The sequence below is a fragment of the Rutidosis leptorrhynchoides genome, chromosome 7, assembly GCF_046630445.1.
Source record: "Rutidosis leptorrhynchoides isolate AG116_Rl617_1_P2 chromosome 7, CSIRO_AGI_Rlap_v1, whole genome shotgun sequence".
Lineage (NCBI taxonomy): Eukaryota > Viridiplantae > Streptophyta > Magnoliopsida > Asterales > Asteraceae > Rutidosis > Rutidosis leptorrhynchoides.
In genome coordinates, this window is record NC_092339.1 from 12498312 (window position 1) to 12524746 (window position 26435).

The 26435-nt window shown below is 34.2% G+C and overlaps 1 protein-coding gene across 1 annotated transcript; it reads left to right on the forward strand.

Annotated features, from left to right (window-relative positions):
• The first annotated feature begins 12759 nt into the window (after positions 1-12759).
• Positions 12760-13344, forward strand: LOC139858945 (uncharacterized). The gene has a single exon (XM_071847773.1). It carries the CDS (start codon positions 12760-12762, stop codon positions 13342-13344), a length of 585 nt encoding a protein of 194 aa, XP_071703874.1.
• The last annotated feature ends 13091 nt before the right edge of the window (positions 13345-26435 follow it).

A 26435-nucleotide genomic window follows, 5' to 3' on the forward strand; every position in this document is an offset into this window, starting at 1 on the left:
CATGGAAAAGTTCGGGTCACTACAGTGACGACCCGGAAATTTCTGACCAAATTTAAACTTGATCTTTATATGTCCCGACACGATAAGCAAAGTCTGTAATAGTGAGTCTTAAAAAGTTTTGGAATGATATTCATGTAATCAATTACCCTTTAACTATGCCTGACGACTCACGAACAATTGTTTACAAATAAATGTGTATATATATATATATATATATATATATATATATAATTATATATAATAATGTGAAATAATAAAATACAAAATTATTCACTAGAATTAAAAATATAAAATAATAAACAGACTAATTAAGTTACTATTGAGATAAGTATATATGGTTATACAAGTGATATTATTATGAATCTATATATATATATATATATATATATATATATATATATATATATATATATATATATATATATATATTACAATTTAATAATAATTATCAATAGAACTCATATATACATATACATATATATTACAATTCAATAATAATTATCAATAGAACTCATATATACATACATATATATATATATATATATATATATATATATATATATATATATATATATATATATATATATATATATATATATATATGTATATATATATATATGTATATATATATATATATATATATATTAATATTAAATATTTAATAAATGTTATCATATATTATATGATATAAAATTACATAGTTAAATAAATTATAATATATGTATTAAAGGTAATTAAAAGTTAGAATATAATTATTATATAAATATTGTTATTATTACATTCAATATTAAAATAAATATTAATGTAAAACTAATATCAGTATTATGAACATTATTATATATCGATATAAACTTTAGTACGTATAAGTTGTTATATTATTATTACATTCATTATTATTATTAATATCAATACTTGTACTATAAATATTAATAAAGTTTATAATATCAAATTTTGATACATTATTTGTTATAGTACCATTATTATTAATAATATTGTTAACATTGTTAATATCATTATTATGATAATTAATAGAAAAATTATAATTATTATTATTATTATGATTACTATCATAATTATTAATAAACTTTATAAATTTTTATTATTATTACTTTTATCATTAGACTTATTGTTATTGAATTTATTTTGATATTATTATTATTATTAGTATTTTTATAATAATATTAATATTATTAGTATTAATTAATTGTTAATATTGATTAAAGATAATTAAAAAACAATTACGCGTAAAATCTGTTTACCATCACAATTGAGCTGTTGTAATTTTTGTTTTGTGTCTCCAATCCGTTTCACATCGGTATCAAGCGTACCAATTTATATTCAATTACGATCTACTTTTATATTTTTTATTTATTTTGTTGTACTGAACGAATCTGTAATGTCGATCCAATCTGAGCTATAAAACAAATGAGAACGATTCCTAATACTGTAGTAATTATTGATTATCACTTTATATATGTAGATTACTGCAATTGTGAATGAAAAACAAAAAAAAAAATAACAACTTACAGCTCGCCTGCCCTGTTCCTGGTTCATCTTTCCAAACGTTCGATTTCACAACTAATTTCAAAAACTAAAAATGCAGAAAGGATCCAATTCATGTTTTGATTCTATCTGCAAAGTTTCAAAAGTCAATTCCTTATATTGAGTTCTAATTTCGAAGTCAAATTTTAATCTTCAAAAGTCAACAATTTTGTTCTTCGTGAAATTCAGGTTCGTTTTAATGATTTTGTTTCAAATTAAGGATTCATACAGTTTATATGAACGATTTAGAACCTAATTCATGTTGCAACCTTTGTCTGAAACCGATTAAAAATCAAAAATCAATATTAGAGTTGTTTTGCTCTTCGCTAACAGCAGACGGGTTTAAATTTTTTTTCCTGTTAAATTAATTTCACAATTACAACTCGTTTTCTGTTTCGTTTATAATTATCAAAACAAATAAATTATAGCTTATTACAATTTAAGATTCCCTAGTCGACTTGAAAATTTGAAGAAGAAGAAGGAAATACGGATACAGTGTATAAAGCTTTTAATCTATGATATAAAATAGAAAAGTAACAGATGGGTCGATGGTTGGGTGTGTTTGTGTGTAACTGAGAGGTCTCGGGTTCGATCCTCACTTGGTGCATTCTTTTTATTAAAGACTTTTAAAGGTAGCTTTCCTTTTAAAATTTATGATTATTATTATTATTATTATTATTATTATTATTATTATTATTATTATTATTATTATTATTATTATATTGTTATTGTTATTGCTATTATTAATAATTACAATTGTTATTATACATATTAAGATTAATAATATAATTAGTATTATTATTAATATTATTATCAATATTATTACTAGTATTATTATTTGTAAATTAATTAGCATTATCATTATTAATATCATACTTATTATTAATATTATTACTACTGTATTATTATTGTTAGTATTATTATTATGATTTTAAAGGATATTAAAAATGTTAATAACAAAAATATATAATAAAAGATGATATGATAAAGATTTTAGAAACTAGTTATAATTATACGAATACATGTAAAAATTATGATTATAGTTACAAATTAATGTTAAGAAGCTATAGGCATTAGTATAGAAATTTAACACGAAGATTATGATTATTATGAGTAGGAATATAATGGTTTTAATAATAGTATTATGATTATAACAACCCAAACCAACCCGCGATTAAACCGTGTAAAATTACAAACAAAAAAAAAAATTTGCTGAACTGCCACCTGGCGCGGCGCGCCAAACCTGACTGTCCGGAAAGTCTTTAAATGCGAAAATGTTTGACTAGTTCCCGGCATATTTAGACAAAACGCTTTTAACCGCATGTTCAATATAATAAAACTAGCGCGTTCCATTAATAAAATTATGTTTATGAAGCGGGGCCCACATCGACCCAAATTACCCTTTAAGTATCGAAATACAATTTTCGACCATAAGACTTTTAATACAAAACAAAGCCGAGCATGGCGATTGGGGATACGCTACCCAATCCTAATAAATCCAAAAGCAAGCCTTCTACGCAAACTATGCAAGTCCTCTAATCCTCACGCTTATCTGAGCCACCATCCGCATGCAATCTATAAAAAGAGTCAACAACGAGAGGGTAAGCTAATGCTTAGTGAATGATAATATACTACATACATATATATGTATAAAATGGACACGCCACAAAATAACAAATACCGCATTCCGAGGCATCCATATAAGGCACTACACTAAGCATACCGTACGATCTCTAAGCAACGAGCTAAAGATACAATAACAATATAAGTTCACCAACAACGATGTGAACAACGCCAAATAGCTACACCCGGAGGGTTAGCTACAACACAACAATACATTAATATATAACAATATAAACGAACAAGGTTAACACCTTAACCCAATACCGAGAACCAAATACCACAATGAAGATTGGCCGAACTACACGAGCCTTAGTAATCCGAAACCACACGAGATTACTATCTTCACAACATCGAGGTTGGCCGAACTACACGAGCCTTAGTAATCCGAAACCACACGAGATTACTACCTCAATAAGATGACCGAACTACACGAGTCACCATGAATCCGAACTACACGAGATTCATTTTTGATAAGATGACCGAACTACACGCGTCATCGTGAATCCGAACTACACGCGATTCACTTCTCCAACTCAAAACCCTTCGCCATTGGGGTTATATCATCCACATCACAACCACGTGTGATAGTGTACACACAAAACATGTACCACGCCAAAGGTGGTCAACCAAAACGCACAACCGTGCCAATTGGATCTAAACGCAAGTCTATCAAATCCATCTATATGTGAAGTGAGCTCTATAGCCGAGAATCACTTCACCCGACCCGCACCCATCCTACACATACATATGCACATAGGATATTATCACTCACCTTGAAGTCTTGAAGAGTGCTTCCAAGTAATCCGCAAATCGCCAATGGAAAGTACCTAATCCATTATCACAATTACAACATTACACTTAGAGTGGATTCACAATTCAACCCAATTCAACCATTAGTGCAATTTCGACCCAAATGCACTTCCAAGCACAAACCGTGCCCAAACTAACCCATAATCACTAACACAAGTGAGAATGGTCCCAATATGTCAATTAAACTCGAACTCAAGTGTTAAACACGTGTCATACCCATTTTGACACTTAAACCCTAATTTTGACCCATAAAGGTCAAAATCTCATCCTTTACAAGTTTTGACACCTAAACACATTTAACTCGGTTCTATACTTCAACTTAATCCATTTTAAGTTTATAAACCGCATTAAATCGCCAATTGGGTCATAATCACCATCAAACCCTAATTTGACCCAAAGTCAAAGTTAGTCAACAAAATAACCTAAATGGGTTCCAATACTTCAATAATCACTATACCTAGTGATTAAACTCCAAACCAAAGCCTAATCAAGGCCAAATCGTCATCCAACCCAAAACCCGCTAAGTGACAAGAATAACTAGTCACCATAAATCCATTTCATCACCTAAAAGGGTTACACAACAATTTAACTCAAAACCCTAACTTGAATATCAAATCAAATAAATGAAATTCGGAGTTTGAGCTTACCAATACCACCACAACGTAGCTAGGAACGAAAGGAACGACTTTAAAACCTGAGACTTTGAACGATTCGAGCTTCTTCTTCACCAAAACCTCATATCTCTCTCTAGACCTCTCTCTCTCTCTCTCTCTCTCTAAGAATGGATGAAGATGATGAATGGATGTGAAATGATCCAAAGTTAGATCTAAACCAACTGATATGGCTCACAAATCCGGCCCCAAGTAAATTTACCAAATTACCCTTCATTTAAAATAATTAAAAACAAAAGATTTTGTCAGCGCGATTCGGCGCGGCGCGCACCAGACCCGCGCGGCGCGCAAGTAGTCAGTTTCAGGTTCTTTTGCTTTTTAACTAAATATAAATATTAAACGAAGCCCGTTCTCGTATGTCTTTTATAAACAAGTATACAAAATAAATATTCGGGTCTTACAACTCTCCCCCACTTAAACTCGATCACGTCCTCGTGATCCTCGTCACTTAACCAAACGGACCCCACTTACGGTCCTAGACATAAGTTCCAATCCGACTTTCCTAGGCAACTCTTCCCAATGAATCACCTCTAACAACCAAAATCGTCACATGCGATTTAACAAATCACAATCCGAGCACTAAAACCATGTTCAATCCCTCACATCGGGAAACTCAATCAATCTCGAACCGAGATATCAACCCTATAGTGTACCCTTTCTAAGTACAATGCTAAAAACAACCAAATATCGACCTAAGGTCAACAACCCGAAATGATGAAGACCGAACCAAACGAATCCTTACGGATAACACCAATCACTAAACATCCCTTGTAGTGCGCAATACGACCAATACGCAACTACCGTAACATCATAACAAACGGTCAAAACCGATAGCGCCCAAAACGATCATGGCAACGCTAGATCCCAAGGTGTACAAAATCGACTATCGTCACACCCGTAACAACATGTGAGCGAAACACGGCTATCGCATCACTAAATCATACAACATGGTCCTCACGACCCCACCATCGGTGTATAAACAACCGATAGTTCCCACAACATGGTCCTTACGACCCCACCGTTGGTGCATAAAACAACCAATAGATCACACCACACGAAGGCTGGCCGAAAACACACGCGCCTTAGTGAATCCGAACTACACGCGACTCACTACCTTCACCACAACACAATCGGGAATGGCCGAACTACACGCGCCATAGTGAATCCGAACTACACGAGAGTCACTATCCCAGAGGAATGACCGAACTACACGAGTCAATTGTGAATCCGAACTACACGAGATTCACTCCTCAATACAATGACCGAAACCACACGAGTCATTCGTGAATCCGAACTACACGAGATTCACTTCCACAACATCGAGGTTGGCCGAACTACACGAGCCTTAGTAATCTGAAACCACACGAGATTACTACCTCAATAAGATGACCGAACTACACGAGTCACCATGAATCCGAACTACACGAGATTCATTCCAATAAGATGACCGAACTACACGCGTCATCGTGAATCCGAAACCACACGCGATTCACAATCTCAACATAGGAATGGTACTCGCATTTCCCACCGGTACTCGCATTTCCCGATAGTGTTACACCATACCGACATAACACTACTCCCTTGATGAAGTCAGCGGACCCCGAAGGTCATGCTCCACCAATCACAACACCGGATGAAGTCAGCGGACCCGAAGATCATGCTTCACCGATCACAACACCGGATGAAGTCAGCGGACCCGAAGATCATGCTTCACCGATATAACACCACGCTCATGATGAAGTCAGCGGACCCCGAAAGTCATGCTCCACCAATCACGTATTCCCATGATGAAGTCAGCGGACCCTAAAGATCATGCTTCATCAAACAACCATACCATAATCGAGCAAGAACCACCTATACCAAACATAGGTACAAAACAATAATTCTCTAAAAGAGAATCCGACACACACATCCCTTAACCGAGGGATTTCACCTTGCTTACCAAACACGTCCATTATCTCTCAACGAGATTTACCACATTACCACCTCGGTAATAATTCAAATCCAAACCATAAGTACAATTTATCCGAAATTGTACTCTACCACAGATCGACCGAAACCAGGTCTCGACAACATCTTCCGGATCTACCAAAAGCATCATCCAAAATCTCACACTAACACTTCCTCGTGCGGGAGTGTAACTCCCCCACTTGGAACCACGTTCCATATCCAAAACTCGTACAACCGCACAATGCTACCACATGTAGACTTTACCAACGATTGGGCTCACACGACCCATTACCACATCTTGCTCCAACCTTGAGCACACGAAGGATTTTAACCAACCCTTAAACACTTTGTACGAAAAGTGTACCGCAACACAATCGGAGTCGAACACCACGCTAGTAGGTATAAAAGAGGCACCTAATGTCGCGTCATAAAGACTCCATTACCAACACACATCGAGATTTAAAACACTCGATCACAAGGGTTCCAACCAACCGACGAACCTCATGATTCGTCACTTCAACATCAAAGCGAACATGCGCTTAACAACCAAACACCAAAACCATTTCCGTGGCTTGGTAGAAATGTTTCGCAAATACTAAGGAATGCTTGGTTGCACCAAGTCTTACGCCCTTCGCTCGTCAATCAATCATCAACATAGGGTACTTCCATTAGGAACGTCACCCATAGCATAACATGCACAACAAAGGCACGCTACTCAACTCAAACGACATTTAATAAATAATCAAAAGACATATTTATCAAAATTAAACGTACCTTAACGTCTCCTGGCCGCACCCGTCCCCGCTAACTTGGGACATTCCGACTTACGATGTCCTTCTTTTTGGCAATTCAAGCACACCATACCATCACCCTTTGGTACCGAACATTCCCAAGACTTGTGACCCCTCACGCCACAATTGTAACATCTAGCCGCACTAGAATCCGACATACCCGTTCGCGTACCACCCGTGCTCACACTCGGACCCTTAGCCCTCTTACTCGGAGCACCATAAGAAACGACCCTTCGCTCACTTGAAGGTTCACCCTTTTTCAATCGTGAATACGACTCGAAACCTCTAGCCAAGTCGAATAATTCCGAAAACGATTTCGCTTGACCCCGGCTAATTTTACTTTTCAAGTCATCATTCAAGGTCCGATAGAAATCTCCCATCAACAAACGATCATTCCCCAAATACTCCGGACAAAAACGAGCCTTCGCCATAAAGGTCGTCTTGAGAGTACTCAAATCCATAGATCCTTGTCGCAAATTTCGCAACTCATTACGCAATTCCCATAAATCGGCCGAAGTCCGGAACTCCTCGAAGAATTCCTCCTTAAAGTCGTCCCACGATAAAGCCATAAACATCTCGCCACCGACAAGATCAATCTTACCATCCAACCAATCCCTTGCCCTACCCCGCAACAAACTCGTAGCGAGTCTCGTCTTTCTCTCGGGAGGGCAATCGATAGTACGGAAACACCCTTCGACGTCCGAAATCCAAGTTGTGCTTATCAAAGGATCCGGCTTTCCGTCATACATCGGGGGTTTAGTCCTCATGAAGCTCTTAAGATAACGCTCCATTTCACCACTACTTTGAAGTTCGGAATACCTCCTTTCCATTCTTTCTTCTAACGCACCCATTTGCTCCGCAACGGCGACCGCAACCCTAGTGTTAAACTTCGCGTCATTCGCCTCGGTCTCGTTTCGCGTCGTCATTCTAAAGAATGCAAAACGATTAGTCCACGAACGTGTAAAACCGTACGCACGACACAGCCCCATCTTGCTAAACACTCATCGTACATCACTTGTTAGACACGATTTGCACCCGTAATAAGGTTTGCAAGTTCTTATTACGCACACATGCCGCATCGACTCGTTAGTACAACGACCGTCTCGCTCGATGATATACACAAACACAACCAAAATTCTACGCGGTACAAACACACGCGAGAATTATTATCACAGCACAATAGCATATTAATAATATCCGCATTACTAATATAAATGTTAGTCAACCTATAAACAAGGCACTAACTAAACCCATTCCGACCCGTAATCCTACAAGTCCCGCAACAATTTAAGCACACACAAGTCTAAGTCTAGGCACCTATCTCAAGTCACCTAAATCCCTTAGACCATGCTCTGATACCACTTGTAACAACCCAAACCAACCCGCGATTAAACCGTGTAAAATTACAAACAAAAAAAAAAAATTGCTGAACTGCCACCTGGCGCGGCGCGCCATATAGGCCGCGCGGCGCGCCAAGCCTGACTGTCCGGAAAGTCTTTAAATGCGAAAATGTTTGACTAGTTCCCGGCGTATTTAGACAAAACGCTTTTAACCGCATGTTCAATATAATAAAACTAGCGCGTTCCATTAATAAAATTATGTTTACGAAGCGGGGCCCACATCGACCCAAATTACCCTTTAAGTATCGAAATACAATTTTCGACCATAAGACTTTTAATACAAAACAAAGCCGAGCATGGCGATTGGGGATACGCTACCCAATCCTAATAAATCCAAAAGCAAGCCTTCTACGCAAACTATGCAAGTCCTCTAATCCTCACGCTTATCCGAGCCACCATCCGCATGCAATCTATAAAAAGAGTCAACAACGAGAGGGTAAGCTAATGCTTAGTGAATGATAATATACTACATACATATATATGTATAAAATGGACACGCCACAAAATAACAAATACCGCATACCGAGGCATCCATATAAGGCACTACACTAAGCATACCGTACGATCTCTAAGCAACGAGCTAAAGATACAATAACAATATAAGTTCACCAACGACGATGTGAACAACGCCAAATAGATACACCCGGAGGGTTAGCTACAACACAACAATACATTAATATATAACAATATAAACGAACAAGGTTAACACCTTAACCCAATACCGAGAACCAAATACCACAATGAAGATTGGCCGAACTACACGAGCCTTAGTAATCTGAAACCACACGAGATTACTATCTTCACAACATGGAGGTTGGCCGAACTACACGAGCCTTAGTAATCCGAAACCACACGAGATTACTACCTCAATAAGATGACCGAACTACACGAGTCACCATGAATCCGAACTACACGAGATTCATTTTTGATAAGATGACCGAACTACACGCGTCATCGTGAATCCGAACTACACGCGATTCACTTCTCCAACTCAAAACCCTTCGCCATTGGGGTTATATCATCCACATCACAACCACGTGTGATAGTGTACACACAAAACGTGTACCACGCCAAAGGTGGTTAACCAAAACGCACAACCGTGCCAATTGGATCTAAACGCAAGTCTATCAAATCCATCTATATGTGAAGTGAGCTCTATAGCCGAGAATCACTTCACCCGACCCGCACCCATCCTACACATACATATGAACATAGGATATTATCACTCACCTTGAAGTCTTGAAGAGTGCTTCCAAGTAATCCGCAACTCGCCAATGGAAAGTACCTAATCCGTTATCACAATTACAACATTACACTTAGAGTGGATTCACAATTCAACCCAATTCAACCATTAGTGCAATTTCGACCCAAATGCACTTCCAAGCACAAACCGTGCCCAAACTAACCCATAATCACTAACACAAGTGAGAATGGTCCCAATATGTCAATTAAACTCGAACTCAAGTGTTAAACACGTGTCATACCCATTTTGACACTTAAACCCTAATTTTGACCCATAAAGGTCAAAATCTCATCCTTTACAAGTTTTGACACCTAAACACATTTAACTCGGTTCTATACTTCAACTTAATCCATTTTAAGTTTATAAACCGCATTAAATCGCCAATTGGGTCATAATCACCACCAAACCCTAATTTGACCCAAAGTCAAAGTTAGTCAACAAAATAACCTAAATGGGTTCCAATACTTCAATAATCACTATACCTAGTGATTAAACTCCAAACCAAAGCCTAATCAAGGCCAAATCATCATCCAACCCAAAACCCGCTAAGTGACAAGAATAACTAGTCACCATAAATCCATTTCATCACCTAAAAGGGTTACACAACAATTTAACTCAAAACCCTAACTTGAATATCAAATCAAATAAATGAAATTCGGAGTTTGAGCTTACCAATACCACCACAACGTAGCTAGGAACGAAAGGAACGACTTTAAAACCTGAGACTTTGAACGATTCGAGCTTCTTCTTCACCAAAACCTCAAATCTCTCTCTAGACCTCTCTCTCTCTCTCTCTAAGAATGGATGAAGATGATGAATGGATGTGAAATGATCCAAAGTTAGATCTAAACCAACTGATATGGCTCACAAATCCGGCCCCAAGTGAATTTACCAAATTACCCTTCATTTAAAATAATTAAAAACAAAGGATTCTGTCAGCGCGATTCGGCGCGGCGCGCACCAGACCCGCGCGGCGCGCAAGTAGTCAGTTTCAGGTTCTTTTGCTTTTTAACTAAATATAAATATTAAACGAAGCCCGTTCTCGTATGTCTTTTATAAACAAGTATACAAAATAAATATTCGGGTCTTACAATGATTATGACAATAAAAGTTTTAAAGATATTACCATTAAGATTAGGAATATATATAAATGTATGGATTTAAAAATTATGGATAAAATTATAATTTAAGTGATTTACTAATTAGTAGTATTATTATTAATAAAATTATCATTATTATTATAGGTACATCATTATTATTATTATCAAAAACTATCCTTTTAAACAGATAAATATTTTGTACATAAAATATACTTATTACATATACTATAATTATTAATATTTCACATAACTAAATAAATCAAACTTACTAATATTATTTATTTAAATACGTACATATAACAAACTATTAAATTTTAATATAACACTAAACAATAATGTATATAAATATATTAATATAATTATATAGATATTAATCATATTAAATATATACACAAATTAAATATATAATGCATAAATTATGATATAATAAATAAATTTGTTCGATTACGATTATGTGTATTAATAAATATATAAATGATATAGGTTCGTGAATCCGAGGCCAACCCTGCATTGTTCAGTATCGTCATATGTATTTTTACTACGAAATACAGTATTGTGAGTTTCATTTGCTCCCTTTTTAAATGGTTTTGCAATATATATTTTTGGGACTGAGAATACATGCACTTTTATAAATGTTTTACGAAATAGACACAAGTAATCGAAACTACATTCTATGGTTGAATTGTTATACCGGATATCGCCCTTGTTGAACTTGTTAGCCTAAGAATTGGTGTTTATTATAATTGCCACCAATTGACGCGAATCCTAAAGATAGATCTATGGGCTTTGACACGCCTCAGTCAGAGAATTTGAACTGCTTTAGTACTTCGATGTTTATATGTTTGGGAATATTCTAGATGCATTTTGTTAATGTCGGTTACCAGGTGTTCAATCCATATGAATAATTTTTGTCTCTATGTATGGGATGTATATTTATGAGAAATGGAAATGAAAATCTTGTGGTCTATTAAAATTATGGAAATGATCGATTATGATAAACTAATGAACTCACCAACCTTTTAGTTGACACTTTAAAGCATGTTTATTCTCATGTATTAAGAAAATCTTCCGCTGTGCATTTTCTCATTTTAAAGATATTACTTGGAGTCATTCATGGCATATTTCAAAAGACGTTGCATTCGAGTCGTTGAGTTCATCAAGATTGATAATAAGTCATTCATAGTTTGGATATATTATGAGATAGTATGCATGTCTGTCAACTTTCGTCGAAATGAAAGTTTATCTTTTAAAAACGAATGCAATGTTTGTAAAATGTATCACTCAGAGGTCAAATACCTCGCGATGTAATCAACTATTGTGAATCGTTTATAATGTATATGAACGAGTCCTTTCATACGGGGGCCTAATTCCGACTCCGAAGATTTGCGGATCGTTCACTTAATTTAAGAAATAGAAGAAGATGACTCCGAAGTCGAATTGGCACCGTCTATTCCGAGAGTTAGAGGTTACATTCCTGGAGAACGTGAGGTTGCTGCAGAATGTTTGTGGAATGATTATTTTTGTGAGGTGCCAAAATATCCACACAAAAAATTTAAAAGGCGTTTCCGTATGCGGATACAATTATTTCTCCGCATAGTGCAAGGTATAACTAATTTCCAAACTGATAATATGCCAGAATATTTTAGTTACATTTCTCAACGTTTTGAGGCTATCGGTATGCCTACATTACAAAAATGTACGTCGGCTATACGCCAATTGACTTATGGAACCGCTCCCGATATGTGGGATGAATATTTGCAAATGAGTGAGCAAACATCAATACTATGTCTAGATTACTTTTGTATGTGTGTTATTACTTTGTACAAAAGTGAATACATGCGATCTCCGAATGCACATGATGTTGCTAGATTATATATTGCACACGAGGAGATACATGGTTTTAGGGGTATGCTCGGGAGTATAGATTGTATGCACTGGGAATGGAGGAATTGTCCTGTTGCTTTAAAAGGACAATACACTCTGGATGATCACAAGAAACCGACCCTTATGCTTGAAGCAATTGCTTCATATGACTTTTGGATTTCACATGTTTTTTTTGGGATGACGGGTTCCAACAATGATATTAACGTTTTGAACCAATCACCTATATTTGATAAACTTAAGAACGGAACATTTTCATCCGCACCATGTAAACTTAAGCTTAACTATGTGGATTTCTGCTGTGATGTATTAAATATTGTGATTTTAATATAAAAGTCTTCCGCTGTGTTTTAATAAATAAAAAAAAAAGGTCGGTGTTACATTTAGGCTTCGAATCAGCCTTTTCAACCGGAGCCTTGCGTTTGCGAGTTTGTTTAACTGTAAAATATTAAAACAGTGAAAAACTGCATGTTAACATCTAGTTGTGACTTTGAAGTAATTTCACTAAATTGCACATTAAAACAAAGAACAATCACATGTGATGGCACTATGTGATTGAAAACCTAACGATTACATTCTGATGACAAAAATTACAATCTGATTACAGAACCCCTAAATTGCACATTAAAACAAAAAACAATCACTTGTGTTGGCATTTGGTAAACATTAAAACAATGAAAAACTGATTACAGGTGATTCTGCTTAAATGGTACATTAAAACAAAAACATCACAGGTAATTCTGCTTTGGCCAATCACAAGTGATTCTGCTTTGCCAATCACATGTGATTAAAACATTAAAACTTTAAAAAACTGATTACAAAAACCCTAAAAGGTACATTAAAACAGAAGCATCACATGTGATTAAAAACACTAACAATTACAATCTGATGAAATTTGGTATTTTTGTAAAAATCACATGTGATTAAAAACCTAACAATTACGTTATGATGGCAAAAATTGTATAGTGAACTTTTCAACAACAAATGTAACTAATACAGGTAAATAACACACATAAAATAATCACAAACAAATCACATGAACACAAAGCACTATATCTCTAAAAACCCAAAAAAAAAAAATTAGAAAACACTGAAATAAAACAAACAGTTGATTGATTGCTGAATAAAATATAGAAAGCACAAACAAATCACATGTGATTGTAGAAACACACACGAAGCAATATATCTAAACCAAACAAATCACATATGAGGTCGATTGTTAACATCTATTTGTAATCACATGTGATTGAAACCACAAAGTGATTGGTAATGCAAAATCACAAGTGATTGGTAATGCAGAATCACAAGTAATGGCATTTGTTAACATCTAAGTAATTTCAACAACAACAAAACTACATGTTAACATCTAATAGCGACTTTCAAGTAATTTCATTGTATAATCACAAGTGATTGAAACCATAGAAATTACAATCTGCTGATAAATATTGTATACAAAAAACCCTAAATGTTACATTAAAACAAAAACAATCACATGTGATGGCATTTGGTAACATCTAAATGATACAACCAACTGATTTTCGTAAAAATCACAGGTGATTAAAAACCCTAACAAATACATTATGATGAAAAAATTGTATACTGATTTTTCAACAACAACAAATGCAACTCATATATTGATAAATAATACACATACAATGATCACAAACAAATCACATGTGATTTGAGAAACAACAAACGAAGCATATATCACTAAAACCCTAAAAAAATTAAAAAAAAAAAAACAAAGGAATAGAACAAACACTTGATTGATTATTCAATAAAACATAGTAAAATTACCCGTAGCTTTGACCGGAGCTTGTTTTTCAGCCTTAGTTTGCTTTTTAGCCGAAGAAGGTTTTTTAGTCGAAGAAGATTTTGAAATCGAAGAATCCTTTGATTTCGCCATTGATGATAGATCAATTACTGATGAATGTTATAAGCTAATGAATTGATTTGATTGTTGATGGCGATTTAGATGATCGTGATAGAAGAGAAACTCTAGAATGGCGATTGAGAATGAGAGAGTGAACGAGTAGAATGAGAAGAGTGGAATGAGGAATGAACGAGGGTTTGAGTGTAGGTGTAAAAAAATATGCAGTGAATGGACGAAAATGCCCCTCCACCCAAATTTAACGGGAAGACCTTGTTGCGGCTAGGAGGAAACTCTAGTCATATAAGAATGCTTATATGATTTTTAATGTCCCTTTATTCAAAGCATAAGGCCTTTATTTATAGTGAAGACCATAGTCTTAGGTTTGTTCCCACAACCGAGTGGGACAAAATACTAAAACTTATAAATTTTGCACCAAACTAGGAACTTTGATATTCGATATATCATTCACATTTAAACCGTTTTGGACACTCTTTAACTCATATTAAAACCTTCGTCAGGGACAACAAAACTCACTAAATAGTTACAATTATATGTTACTCGAACGTATAATTATTTTTGTCCAAATTTTGGAGAAAACATAAATTTTTATCAAGTTTTTCCAACATATTTGTATAACGACGGATCCACTGAAGGACAACTGTGTCATACACAGTTGTCTCCGGTCACCATAATTCTTTTCTAATGTATTTGTACAAGTGTCATGAGAAATCCCGATTGTGACATTTCCAATCATGATCGATATTTCTGGAAAATCGCACACATGTCATTTTAAAAAATTTCTTGAAGGCCACAAAACGTCATATTCAATTGTAAAAGGGGATGATTCTCACACACACTTTTTTGATCCTCACACACCTATTTTAACCTTTTACTCTTCTAATAATACTCAATTAGTGTGTGAGGATTAAAAAAGTGTGTGTGAGAATCATTCCCCATTGTAAAAACGTATTATTATATTCAATTTTCAATTTTAAGATATTACTGAGTAAAATTTAGTTGGGCCAACTTAAATATGCTTAAATGTATAAGCTTATTTAATATTTTTTATTTTAAATATAATATAATATAATTATAAATTATAAATCTATTTTATTTTATCATATATGTAGTAATATCTTTATATTAGTTAAAAGATTTAAAATTTTTTATTTGGTGCTAAGAAGTTAAAATTTCAATAATGATGATAGTCAATGTTCAGTCTTGGCTTGGTCTTAAAGCATTAGTGATAAAAATATATGACGCTGATATAATATTTAAAAAAGTTTAGTTTTTAACGTCACATTAGTAAAGTACTAGTTGTGTGCCGTCGCGCTTCGCTGCGGGCTTTGAGCGACTACGAAGCTGACATTTAAGAATAAAGTTTTTTTATAAATTAGTCACGATTTAGTTATACCGTTTATGGTATTCGGTTTTAACAATGAGAAGGTCGAATGTGAGCCAATTTGATAGTGACATGAAATGACACAGCTTAGAATGTTTAGGAATAATAAAAGTAAAAAAAAAGTAATATAGGTTACATTTTTTGTGAGAAAAAATAGTGTAAAAAAAATCGAGATAGCGTTGTTGTGCGGGTCTTTAGGAAAAGTTGTAGGGCAAGTAAGGGGATGTAAAAAAAAAAATCTCTATAGCGTAGAAGTATCCCTTGTGGGTACAACTTTTAAAGGTCAATGTACAAGTGTTTAAAGTTTTGAAGGGGGTACTATTCATCAATAATAGTACCCCAACTTTTTCTAGTAGTATATATTGATAACTAGTAAGTGGCCGTTGGCCCACTTCGTTGGGCCAGAAAATTTGCTACTAAACGAAGTTTGTTAAAAAAAAAAAGTACTGTAGCGATTTTACTCTAGCGGGTACTGTAGCGGTACTGTTCATTGCTGTCAGCCGTTATATATATTGATAGTTAGTGATAATATGAATATGAATATGAATATGAATTATTAACGTTTTTTTTAACAATATTAGTAAGTGTTATTTACATAACTAAAAAAGTTGGAATACAATTGAAATTGAAATTGTATTTGTATTAGTATTTATTTAAAGATAATAAAAAAGGTACGACGTAAACCATGGTCCCTCCTAAATCCATTCACCCAAACTCCTGGTTTCTGCCTAACAAACAGACCCTTGTTTTTTCATTCCAACTGCCTAATCTTATTCCTATATATTTTGCTTTAACTCATGCTTCTTCTCTAAATAAGCACAACCCACTTTTTATTACCAAATTATTTAAGGAAGCTTAGTATCCAACTATCCATTGGTTGTTTATTTATTTAATATCATTGTACGTTCATATACATAAAAAAATGTGTAGTGGTGGTGACCATGGAGAATGTAAATATCGAGCCGCGTTCGATGCGGTTCAGATGAAAAAGCAGCAACAGATGTCGTTGGCAAATGCTACTGGACGACCTTCGGATGAGTTGAAACCGGAAAAAAGAGATCAGAAGAGAATTAGGGAACTTGAGAAGGCTGAAAATGTACTTCACTTGATTCTGTGGGGACCTAAGTGATAATACATTTGTTTATCATCTTAAAATAAGGGTTTAGTTTTGGATTATGAGATTCTCTTTGGTCGTTCACTTATATATATATATATATATATATATATATATATATATATATATATATATATATATATATATATATAATAATAATAATAATAATAATCTCTTATAAAAGACAATTGTAATGACATCATTAAAATGCCTAAACAAATCAAGAAATAAGTTAATCTTCCACGTGTCTTTTTTAAAATTTATGTGGTGATGTCATTATTAAAATTAATTATCATTAAAATTAAAATTACAATTAATAATTGGGAGATGATACTCACACACCAGTTTTTGATCCATACAAACCTAATTTACTAATATGTCCTTATTTACAATAATAGTGGTTCAACTCCCAAGATAAATGTGAGGATATAATTGTAAGTTTTATGGTAAAAAGTGTAGCGACCCCGTTAAATCGTCAATTGACGGCGTCGACTACTTAGGTCCCGTTGCGTGGTCATAGGTCTTTAACGTGACGTTTGACCAAAGATATGTCGCATTCCTTTCATAAAATAAAGATTGTTTCAAAGTTTATAAGAATTGTTCATCCAAAAGTTACGTTACAAAGTTATAGTTACATGTGAAACCTATGCGACACAGTTTTAAAGAAAGTCAAAAGACGCTCCATGAAATGCATGTACACTCGACATCCAATGCAAGTATCAAATAATGAGCGGAAGCATGTTTCACATAGCGTTCAGAGACCTGAGAAAAACATAGAAATATGTTAACGAAAACGTTGGTGAAATCATAGGTTTAAGTAAGTAAGTGAGTAAAAGTAAGTCGAACCACAAGATTTGCAACATTGATAAAATAGTAGTACATTCTAAAAGTTAATATTCACGAGCACCCAATTATCAAGGCTTAACATTCCGTCCGTTGAACCCCATTAATAGTGCTAGAACAACACTGTTTCTCGAAAATATATTTTATCTGTGGACGGTAGCGAACCGTCCGAGATGAGGGTTTGTCAAACCCATATAGCCATACAACATAAGTTCACGCCTACACTTACACACTGCAAGAGTAACTAATGATAATCGAATTGAGGATTTTGTTCTAAACTCGTATGTAGAATGTTTGTTTTCATGTACTTGTGTTCACTTAGTTAAAAGAAGCGTTTATGTTTTCTCATCCCAAAAGTAAGTTCAAAGAGTAAAAAGTGGGACTATGATCTCACCTTGAGTGCAAGAGTAATAAAGTACTTCAACAAGTAACGCGTGCAAAGACAAAGCTAGTCTTTGTGATGACCCGGAAATTTCCGATCAAATTTAAACTTTAATCTTTATATGTTTCCGACACGATAAGCAAAATCTGTAATGTTGAGTCTCTAAAACTTTGAAATTTATATTCATGTAATCAATTACCCTTCGACTGCTCTCGACGATTCACGAATAATTAATTGTAAATAAATATGTGTGTATGTATATATAAATAATAATTCAAAATATAATTTGAAGTATTATATGTTGTTGTTATTAAAAATTAATAAAATAAAAATAGGATATTATAATAATTATTATTTAAAATATATCTCTATATATAAATAAAATATATTAAAAATAAATATTAAATATATGACAGTATATATACATTATATAATTATTAAATATTACATAATTAATAAAATTACAATATTACTATATCAAAAGTAATTACAAGTAAAATATAGTTATTATATTAATAATGTTATTATTACTTTCATTAGAAATAAATATTAATATTAATATAAATATTAGAACTTTGAATATTATTATCTAATACATGTAATTTGGTATATTAATGTTATTATTATTATTAGTACTTTGTTTAATCTTAATATAATTATAATTATTAATTATGAATATTATCTATATAAAATCGTAAAGTTAGATATGGGAATCAGAATCCATTTCAAGTTCCTTTCAACTTTTAGTAATTTTGGATTCTGATAACAATCAACACAGTTTAAAGAGTACGAATTCTGTTAGCCATCTATTCAATTATATTTTTATTATTATTTCTGTCCTTGTGAAAAATATTCGATCGAGACTCATTTACAATAACAACAAACTCTGTTAGAAGTCCATTCCAGCCTTCAATTTTTTTTTGTCTTCATTATTGTCTTATTTATTCCTTGTCAAGTACTTCTGCTATATAACGATCGACCTTCTTTGACTTTGAAAAATCCATTCGTTTTCATCACCCTTAAACCCATTTAAATCACCACCCTACCATCATCTTCGTACAAAACACAAAACGAGAATCACCTTCAACTCATCACCTACGTTGTATTCTTTGTTATCATGTTAAAACAACCCACTTGAAATCACCACCACTAGATCACCTTCATCTTCCATGGCCAATATAGAACCACCTTTACTACTACAATAAACCACCCTCTTCATTAAACCAAACCGTAAACCCTCAACAACTAATGTTCTCTTCTGTTTTACATCAAATCTCGACCCAAAAACCATCGATAACCAAAACGAATGATATACATTCGAACCTGCTATGCTCGATCTGCTACTGCTACAGCAGTCGTTCCACTATTTTTCCACCACCATTCACAGCCTACACACACCACCATAGCTACAGATTCTGTTTCCTGTTTCATTTCTAATACTTGAAATTTATTGCTAGTTGCTAACACACTTGAGTTCTCCTGTTTCTTTTAAAACAAAAACGAACCATGAACTAGTATATTTGCTTTTACTTGCTTTCTTATTATCGAAAATTATTAAACAAAGAAGACCCCACTTGACAACACTCTCACTAGTGGGATTATACAGAGAACGATAAAGCTTGATTTATTAGAGACTTTTGAATTGAGGTCATAAAGATTCACATAAAAGCTTATTTTATTTCGGTAGTATCCCACCATAACGTGCTCCACTTATTTTGTCTGATGCTTCTTTTGTCTTGAAGAAATATTACGTAAATTGGAAGCCTATATGGTATTATGTGGGGACCTTGATTCAATGTTTTATATATAAAAAAAAAAAAAAAAAAAAGAAACGAACATGCCTGATGGCCTATGCTCGATCATATCATTCCCTATTTTAATTTTGGGCCGAGAATCATAGTTTAAGTCTTGGGTCGTAAGCATGTTAGAGAACCACAATGATGAGCATATTAGGCCATGATACTTGAACCTATTAAATTTCTAGTTGGGCCGAAGATTATTGTTAGGTCGAGATGCAGCTAGGGCTTGCATGTTGGCTTGAAAGGATGACAGTGATGATGATGTATATGTATACGATATAGGTGATGATGGTAATTTAGTTACGTTGAGAAAGAACGATCAAACAAGGATGATAGATGACTATTGATGATGTTGGTTCGAAGATGAAAATGAGGACTACATGATGAAGAATGATGATGAAGCCTACGATGGATGAATGATGAATTGATGATGAGATGATTAGGAGGATGTTGTTATGATTATGATTCTATGTGATATAAGATGAATGATGATAGTATAGATGATAGATGTATCAAAGTTGTAAATGGGTTTTGATTTTTAAGGAAGAAGATGATCACAGAAAATATGTAAAAAGGAAATAGTTACGTGTATAGATTAGAAAAACCAGAAATGGATCATTGGTCTGGAGTGTTGCGGGATTTGCTAGAGGTCGTGGGTTCGAGCCCAGGAAATGGCGTTTATTTTTAAGCTTATCTTCAAAGGTTGTATTCTAAAATCATTATTATTATTAGTTTTATTAAAACTATCATTTCATTACCATTAAAAACTATTATTATTATTATTAGAATTGTCATTATTTTTATTACTATTATGAACATTAATATATTTATTAACAAGTATTATTTTTAAGTATTAGTAGTATTAAGAATTTTTTATCAAAATCAGTGTTTTTATTGTAAAAAATAATGCAACCTTTTTATTTTATTATTATTACTAACATTATTATAAATTTTATATATTTTATTATCATTTTTATTATCAATATTAACATTATTATTAGTAATTTAATTATTATTATTATTATTATTATTATTATTATTATTATTATTATTATTGTAAGTATCATTATTATTAATATTATTTTTATTATTAATATTATAACAAATAAATATTAATTATATCAAAATCTATTTTATACATATAATATAACTATATTAGTAATTTTATAATAAATAATAATTATTTATCTAAAGTTAAATAAAGTAAAAATATGTAACTAAATTATTAATGCAACCTATAAAGTATTAAATATAGAATTTATGTTACTAAGAATAATACATAAACTTGTTCGATTACAATTATAGGTGTTAATATGTATGCAAATGATATAGGCTCGTGATGTAACATCCCGCGTTTTTTTTCCGTTAAATTTATTTTTAACACCGTCTTTTTTTTTTAAATAATATCTTTCGCTATTTAAATTCCCAATTTCCGTTGACTAACGTTTATAATATTCTCGTTATTTAATTATAACATCACTCGTCTACTCGAGCGTTTTTAAAATACTCGTTTGGTTAAATCCCGCACCCGCTTCTAAACTCGAGGGACTAAAATTGACACGGGGCAAACTAGTTGACTAGGTCAACTAGTCCACCCCAATCACCACCATTCAATCCCTCCATCTCTCTCTTTCTCTCTAGCAAGAACACACACAAACCCCAACTTCATAGAATCATCATCTAAATTCGGGATTGGAAGCAAACTTCAAAACAAATTACATATTTGGAATCCTCTCTTCATCCTCTACAATTTGATACCAACTTCATCTCGTTTGGGTAACATTTCTAAAACTCTAGATTTCTCTAAATTCGTGTTTTCGACTTGAAATTGTGTTAGTTAGTGTCTATGGCTCGTGTGTAACATGAATATATGTTTTGTTTGCTCGATTTGTGGTTTGGAGTAACTAGTTTGAGTTTTTGAAATGGGTTTGCTTAATCCTTGATTTTGGATGAGTTAATGTTGTTAGATTGTTAAAGTGCATGTTTTAATTGTGTTACTAGTATCATTAGCCACATTTGGATGTGTAGGTTGATTAAGGAAACTTCAAAAACATGAATATTGATTTTTGCAGATTTTGGTTAGGGTTTGATAGACTTAAAACGAGCTTTTGATGTTTCGAATGCCATGAAATGTTATTAGTAAGTGTTTAGTTGTAATGTATGCTTCATTACCTTCAAAACGGCATATCGTATGTGTAAATTGGATTCCCGAATCATAAAATACGTTTTACGAACTTGAAACTTTGAAAATAAACCTTTCTTGACCAATTGACGAGTTTTCGGTTATTGTAAATGATGTTTTTGATTAATGATATGTGGTTAGTTGTATTCCTTGTCGAAATAGCTTTCCGATGATATAAAATACATGTTCTAATTGGTTGCGGATCATAAAATGTGATTGTTTGTGTTTTGGTTCGTGCATACTTTGAAAACTGACCAGAATTCTCTGGCCAGGTAGTGGCGCGGCGCGCCACATACCCGCGCGGCGCGCAGAATCGCCTGGCCAGATTCTGCTCACTTTGGCGCATTTCACGCGAAATGTTTGACTAGCTATCGACCTCCGATTCACATGGAACTTGTTCTAATATGCTTATATATGAATAAAAACCTCAGAAAAATAGTTCGGGACCGAACCCGAACGTGTTGACTTTTTCGTTGACTTTGACCAAGTTTGACTTTTAGTCAAACTTAACCAAACTTTTATACAATCATTCTAACATGCTTTTATACTTGTTTCTTGTATGAAACTTGACAACGTGATTCACATGCTATACTTAATCGAGTCGTAACGAGCCATAGGACTAATTGAACACATTTCACCCGACCTTGTGTCGTAACCGGTTAATTGATATAACTTACTTGTTTAGGTCAAGGCTAAGCAACTTTCATGCACACGTTTACTTGTTGAAGTACCTTTATACTCGTGCACTCGAGGTGAGATCATAGTCCCACTTTTTACTCTTTTGAACTTACTTTTGGGATGAGAAAACATAAACGATTCTTTTGAACTAAGTGAACACAAGAACGGGAAAACAAACATTCTACATACGAGTTTAGAACAAAAATCCTCAATCCGATTATCATTAGTTACATCAGATGGTGTAAGCGAGAACTTATGTTATATGGCCATATTGGGTTGACAACCCTCATCCTTGACGGTTCGCTACCGTCTACGGATGAAATATATTTTCGGGAACAGTGTTGTTCTAGCACTAATTGATGGGGTATTCAACGGACGGAACGTTAAGCTTTGATAATTGGGTGCTCGTGAATATTAACTTTTAGAATGTACTACTATTATTTCAACTTTGCAAATCTTGTGGTTCGACTTACTTTACTTTTACTCACTTACTTAAACCTATGATTTCACCAACGTTTTTGCGTTGACAGATTCTTCTATGTTTTCTCAGGTTTTCACATGGCTATTTGTTACATGCTTCCGCACTCTTTGATTACTTGATTGGAGTCTACCATGCATGCATACGCTAGGGATAGCATTTTTGGAATCAAACTTTTGTCCACTTACTTACGCTATTTATAGCAACTGTGGTTTCAAACTAATTATGTCGCAAGTTATTTCATTCATACTTTATAACTTTGTAAACTTAAACTTATTGTCGATCCGTTGTTAAACTAAACTTTGTACCTTTCAAATGAACGCGACATAATTTTGGTCAAACGAGTCTCATATAGGGACTACGACCACGCAACGGGACCTAAGTTAACGACGCCGTCAATAACGGTTTTGGTCGGGTCGCTACTAGTGGTATCAGAGCGTTGGTTGTAGGGAACTAGGATGTGCATTAGTGTGTCTAACAGAGTCGTTAGGACGCATTAGTGAGTCTAGACTACAACCGGATAGTTAGCATTTGCATTCTGATATACATTTGCTATAGATAGCACTTACTTGACTACTTGTGCATTATACTTGAACCATTCTTAGGCAAACTTTTTAATGGTACCCAACCTTCATCATACGAACTCGTATTCCGCCACTTTTTGGTAATACACGTAAATTCATGATTCATACACGTATGGATGACGACGACTTCATTAGTCACACTTGTTCGGGAACTCTGTCTCCCGGATTGTTATTTGCCACCGTTTCAACTTACTATCGGTTTCCCACTGGTGTTTCTTACTATCTACTTTTTGGTGTTACTACCATCACTACTCTAGGTGAGTATCGTCATCAACATTTATCACTACGGTTGCGTGCTACTCGTTATCATGACTCGTTACTCTTTTCATACCGAAATACATTATTGTTTGAATCGAACCGATTTGACGTTAACAATCATTTATACACTTCCCGCGGGGAAACACTTCTTTAGAGTTGTAGAAATTATTTCGATTTAATACGAGTCACGTTTGAGACGTCGTTACATTTTGTTCATTTTAGATTTTCGCGATGACACGAACTTGAATCTATAGAGTGATGTGGGAATGGAGGTATGAGTTAGCGTAATATAACGACACTCGATCAACGTGGTTATATTACGGTAAGACATACCAAAGTTCTAGTGACACGTGATGGTGGTTAGACTCGATCAACCTAAACACCACCATGTGCCATGTACATGACTTCATCTTTTCAGGTTTGGACATCCGAAAACTCCGAGAATATTTATAACAACCATACCGGGGACACACCTTCAATTATTGTCAAATTATATTTATGCTTCCGAATGAATTACCGATTCCATTCGACTACAACCGTATGTCACACGGGTATACTAGCTCGTCCTCGCGCAGTCTTATTGACTAACTACAATTTACTCGTTATGCTCACATCGGGGCGGAAACTTCTTTTGCATCACCCTCGTACTTCCGGTTCAGGAGGTCATTATTCTAAATTCTCAATGGAGAGCGACTCTTCACGTCATACAAGTATTCGCCGCGAGGGTGGATAGTCCTAACAATCGTTTTCAAAACCCGATAAGAACTTGCCCCGACGAACGTTTTTGGAAATCGATGAATCTTCCGCGACGCGAATGTCTTGAGAAACTTTTCCTAGCTAACGTTTTCCATTCCTAGCAAACTTGTTCAATATGCCTTAGGGAAATGTACCCCGTTTCGGATCGAGATCCTCGTTTCACTTCTAGATTTTGGAGTACCTTACAAAAAGCCTCGGGACCGCGTTTAGACATGAGTACCGCGTACCATCCACAACCCGACGGACCGAACAAACATACGATTCAAACCTTGGAAACCGTAATACGAATTTGTGTTACCAACTTCAAACCACTTGAGAAAAGTCTTGCCTTTAACCAGAATCTCTTACCACGATAGTTATCATTCGATTCTTAACGTCACACCTTTTGAAACCACATGTGACCGGAAACGTCATTCTCTTTTGTCGAACAAAGTAAACGATGATCAATTCACCGGGGCCGAGTTTATTCATGAACAACCGAGAAAATTTATTCATATTCAGGTAAAACCCTACGCGACTCGTAATCACCAAGAGCTACGCCGATGTTAGACGTAAACATTTCAAATTCCACGTGGGAAACCGCGTCACGTTAGAAGTCGCACCTTGGAAAGGTGCAATCCATTTCGGGAAACGTAGGAAGCTAAATCCGCGATATTTTGATCCTTTAAATTCTTGGGGTGTTTTGGACCCGTCGCTAGCCGTTTAGACTTTTCCGACTCATTTTGGGTCTCCGTTTATCCTACATTCGATGTATCAACTCAAAGACGTGTTTTGCGAAACGAGAACTTGTTATCTCCTTTGATGAACTCACTATTGAAGATAACCCTCACTTCCTAGGAGGACCGGTTGAAACCATAAATCGTGAAGCCAAACCTTAAAACAACATATGATCCCGACCGTCAAAATTCGTTGAAATACCCTAGAACGTACTTCTCCCTCATTCGTAGAATTGGCAACACAAAATCTCGAGGAAGATTCAACAACTACTACTTCCAACTAAATTTCGGGACGAAATTTCTTTTGAGGTGTGGATAATGTAACATCCCGCATTTTTTTTCCGTTAAATTTATTTTTA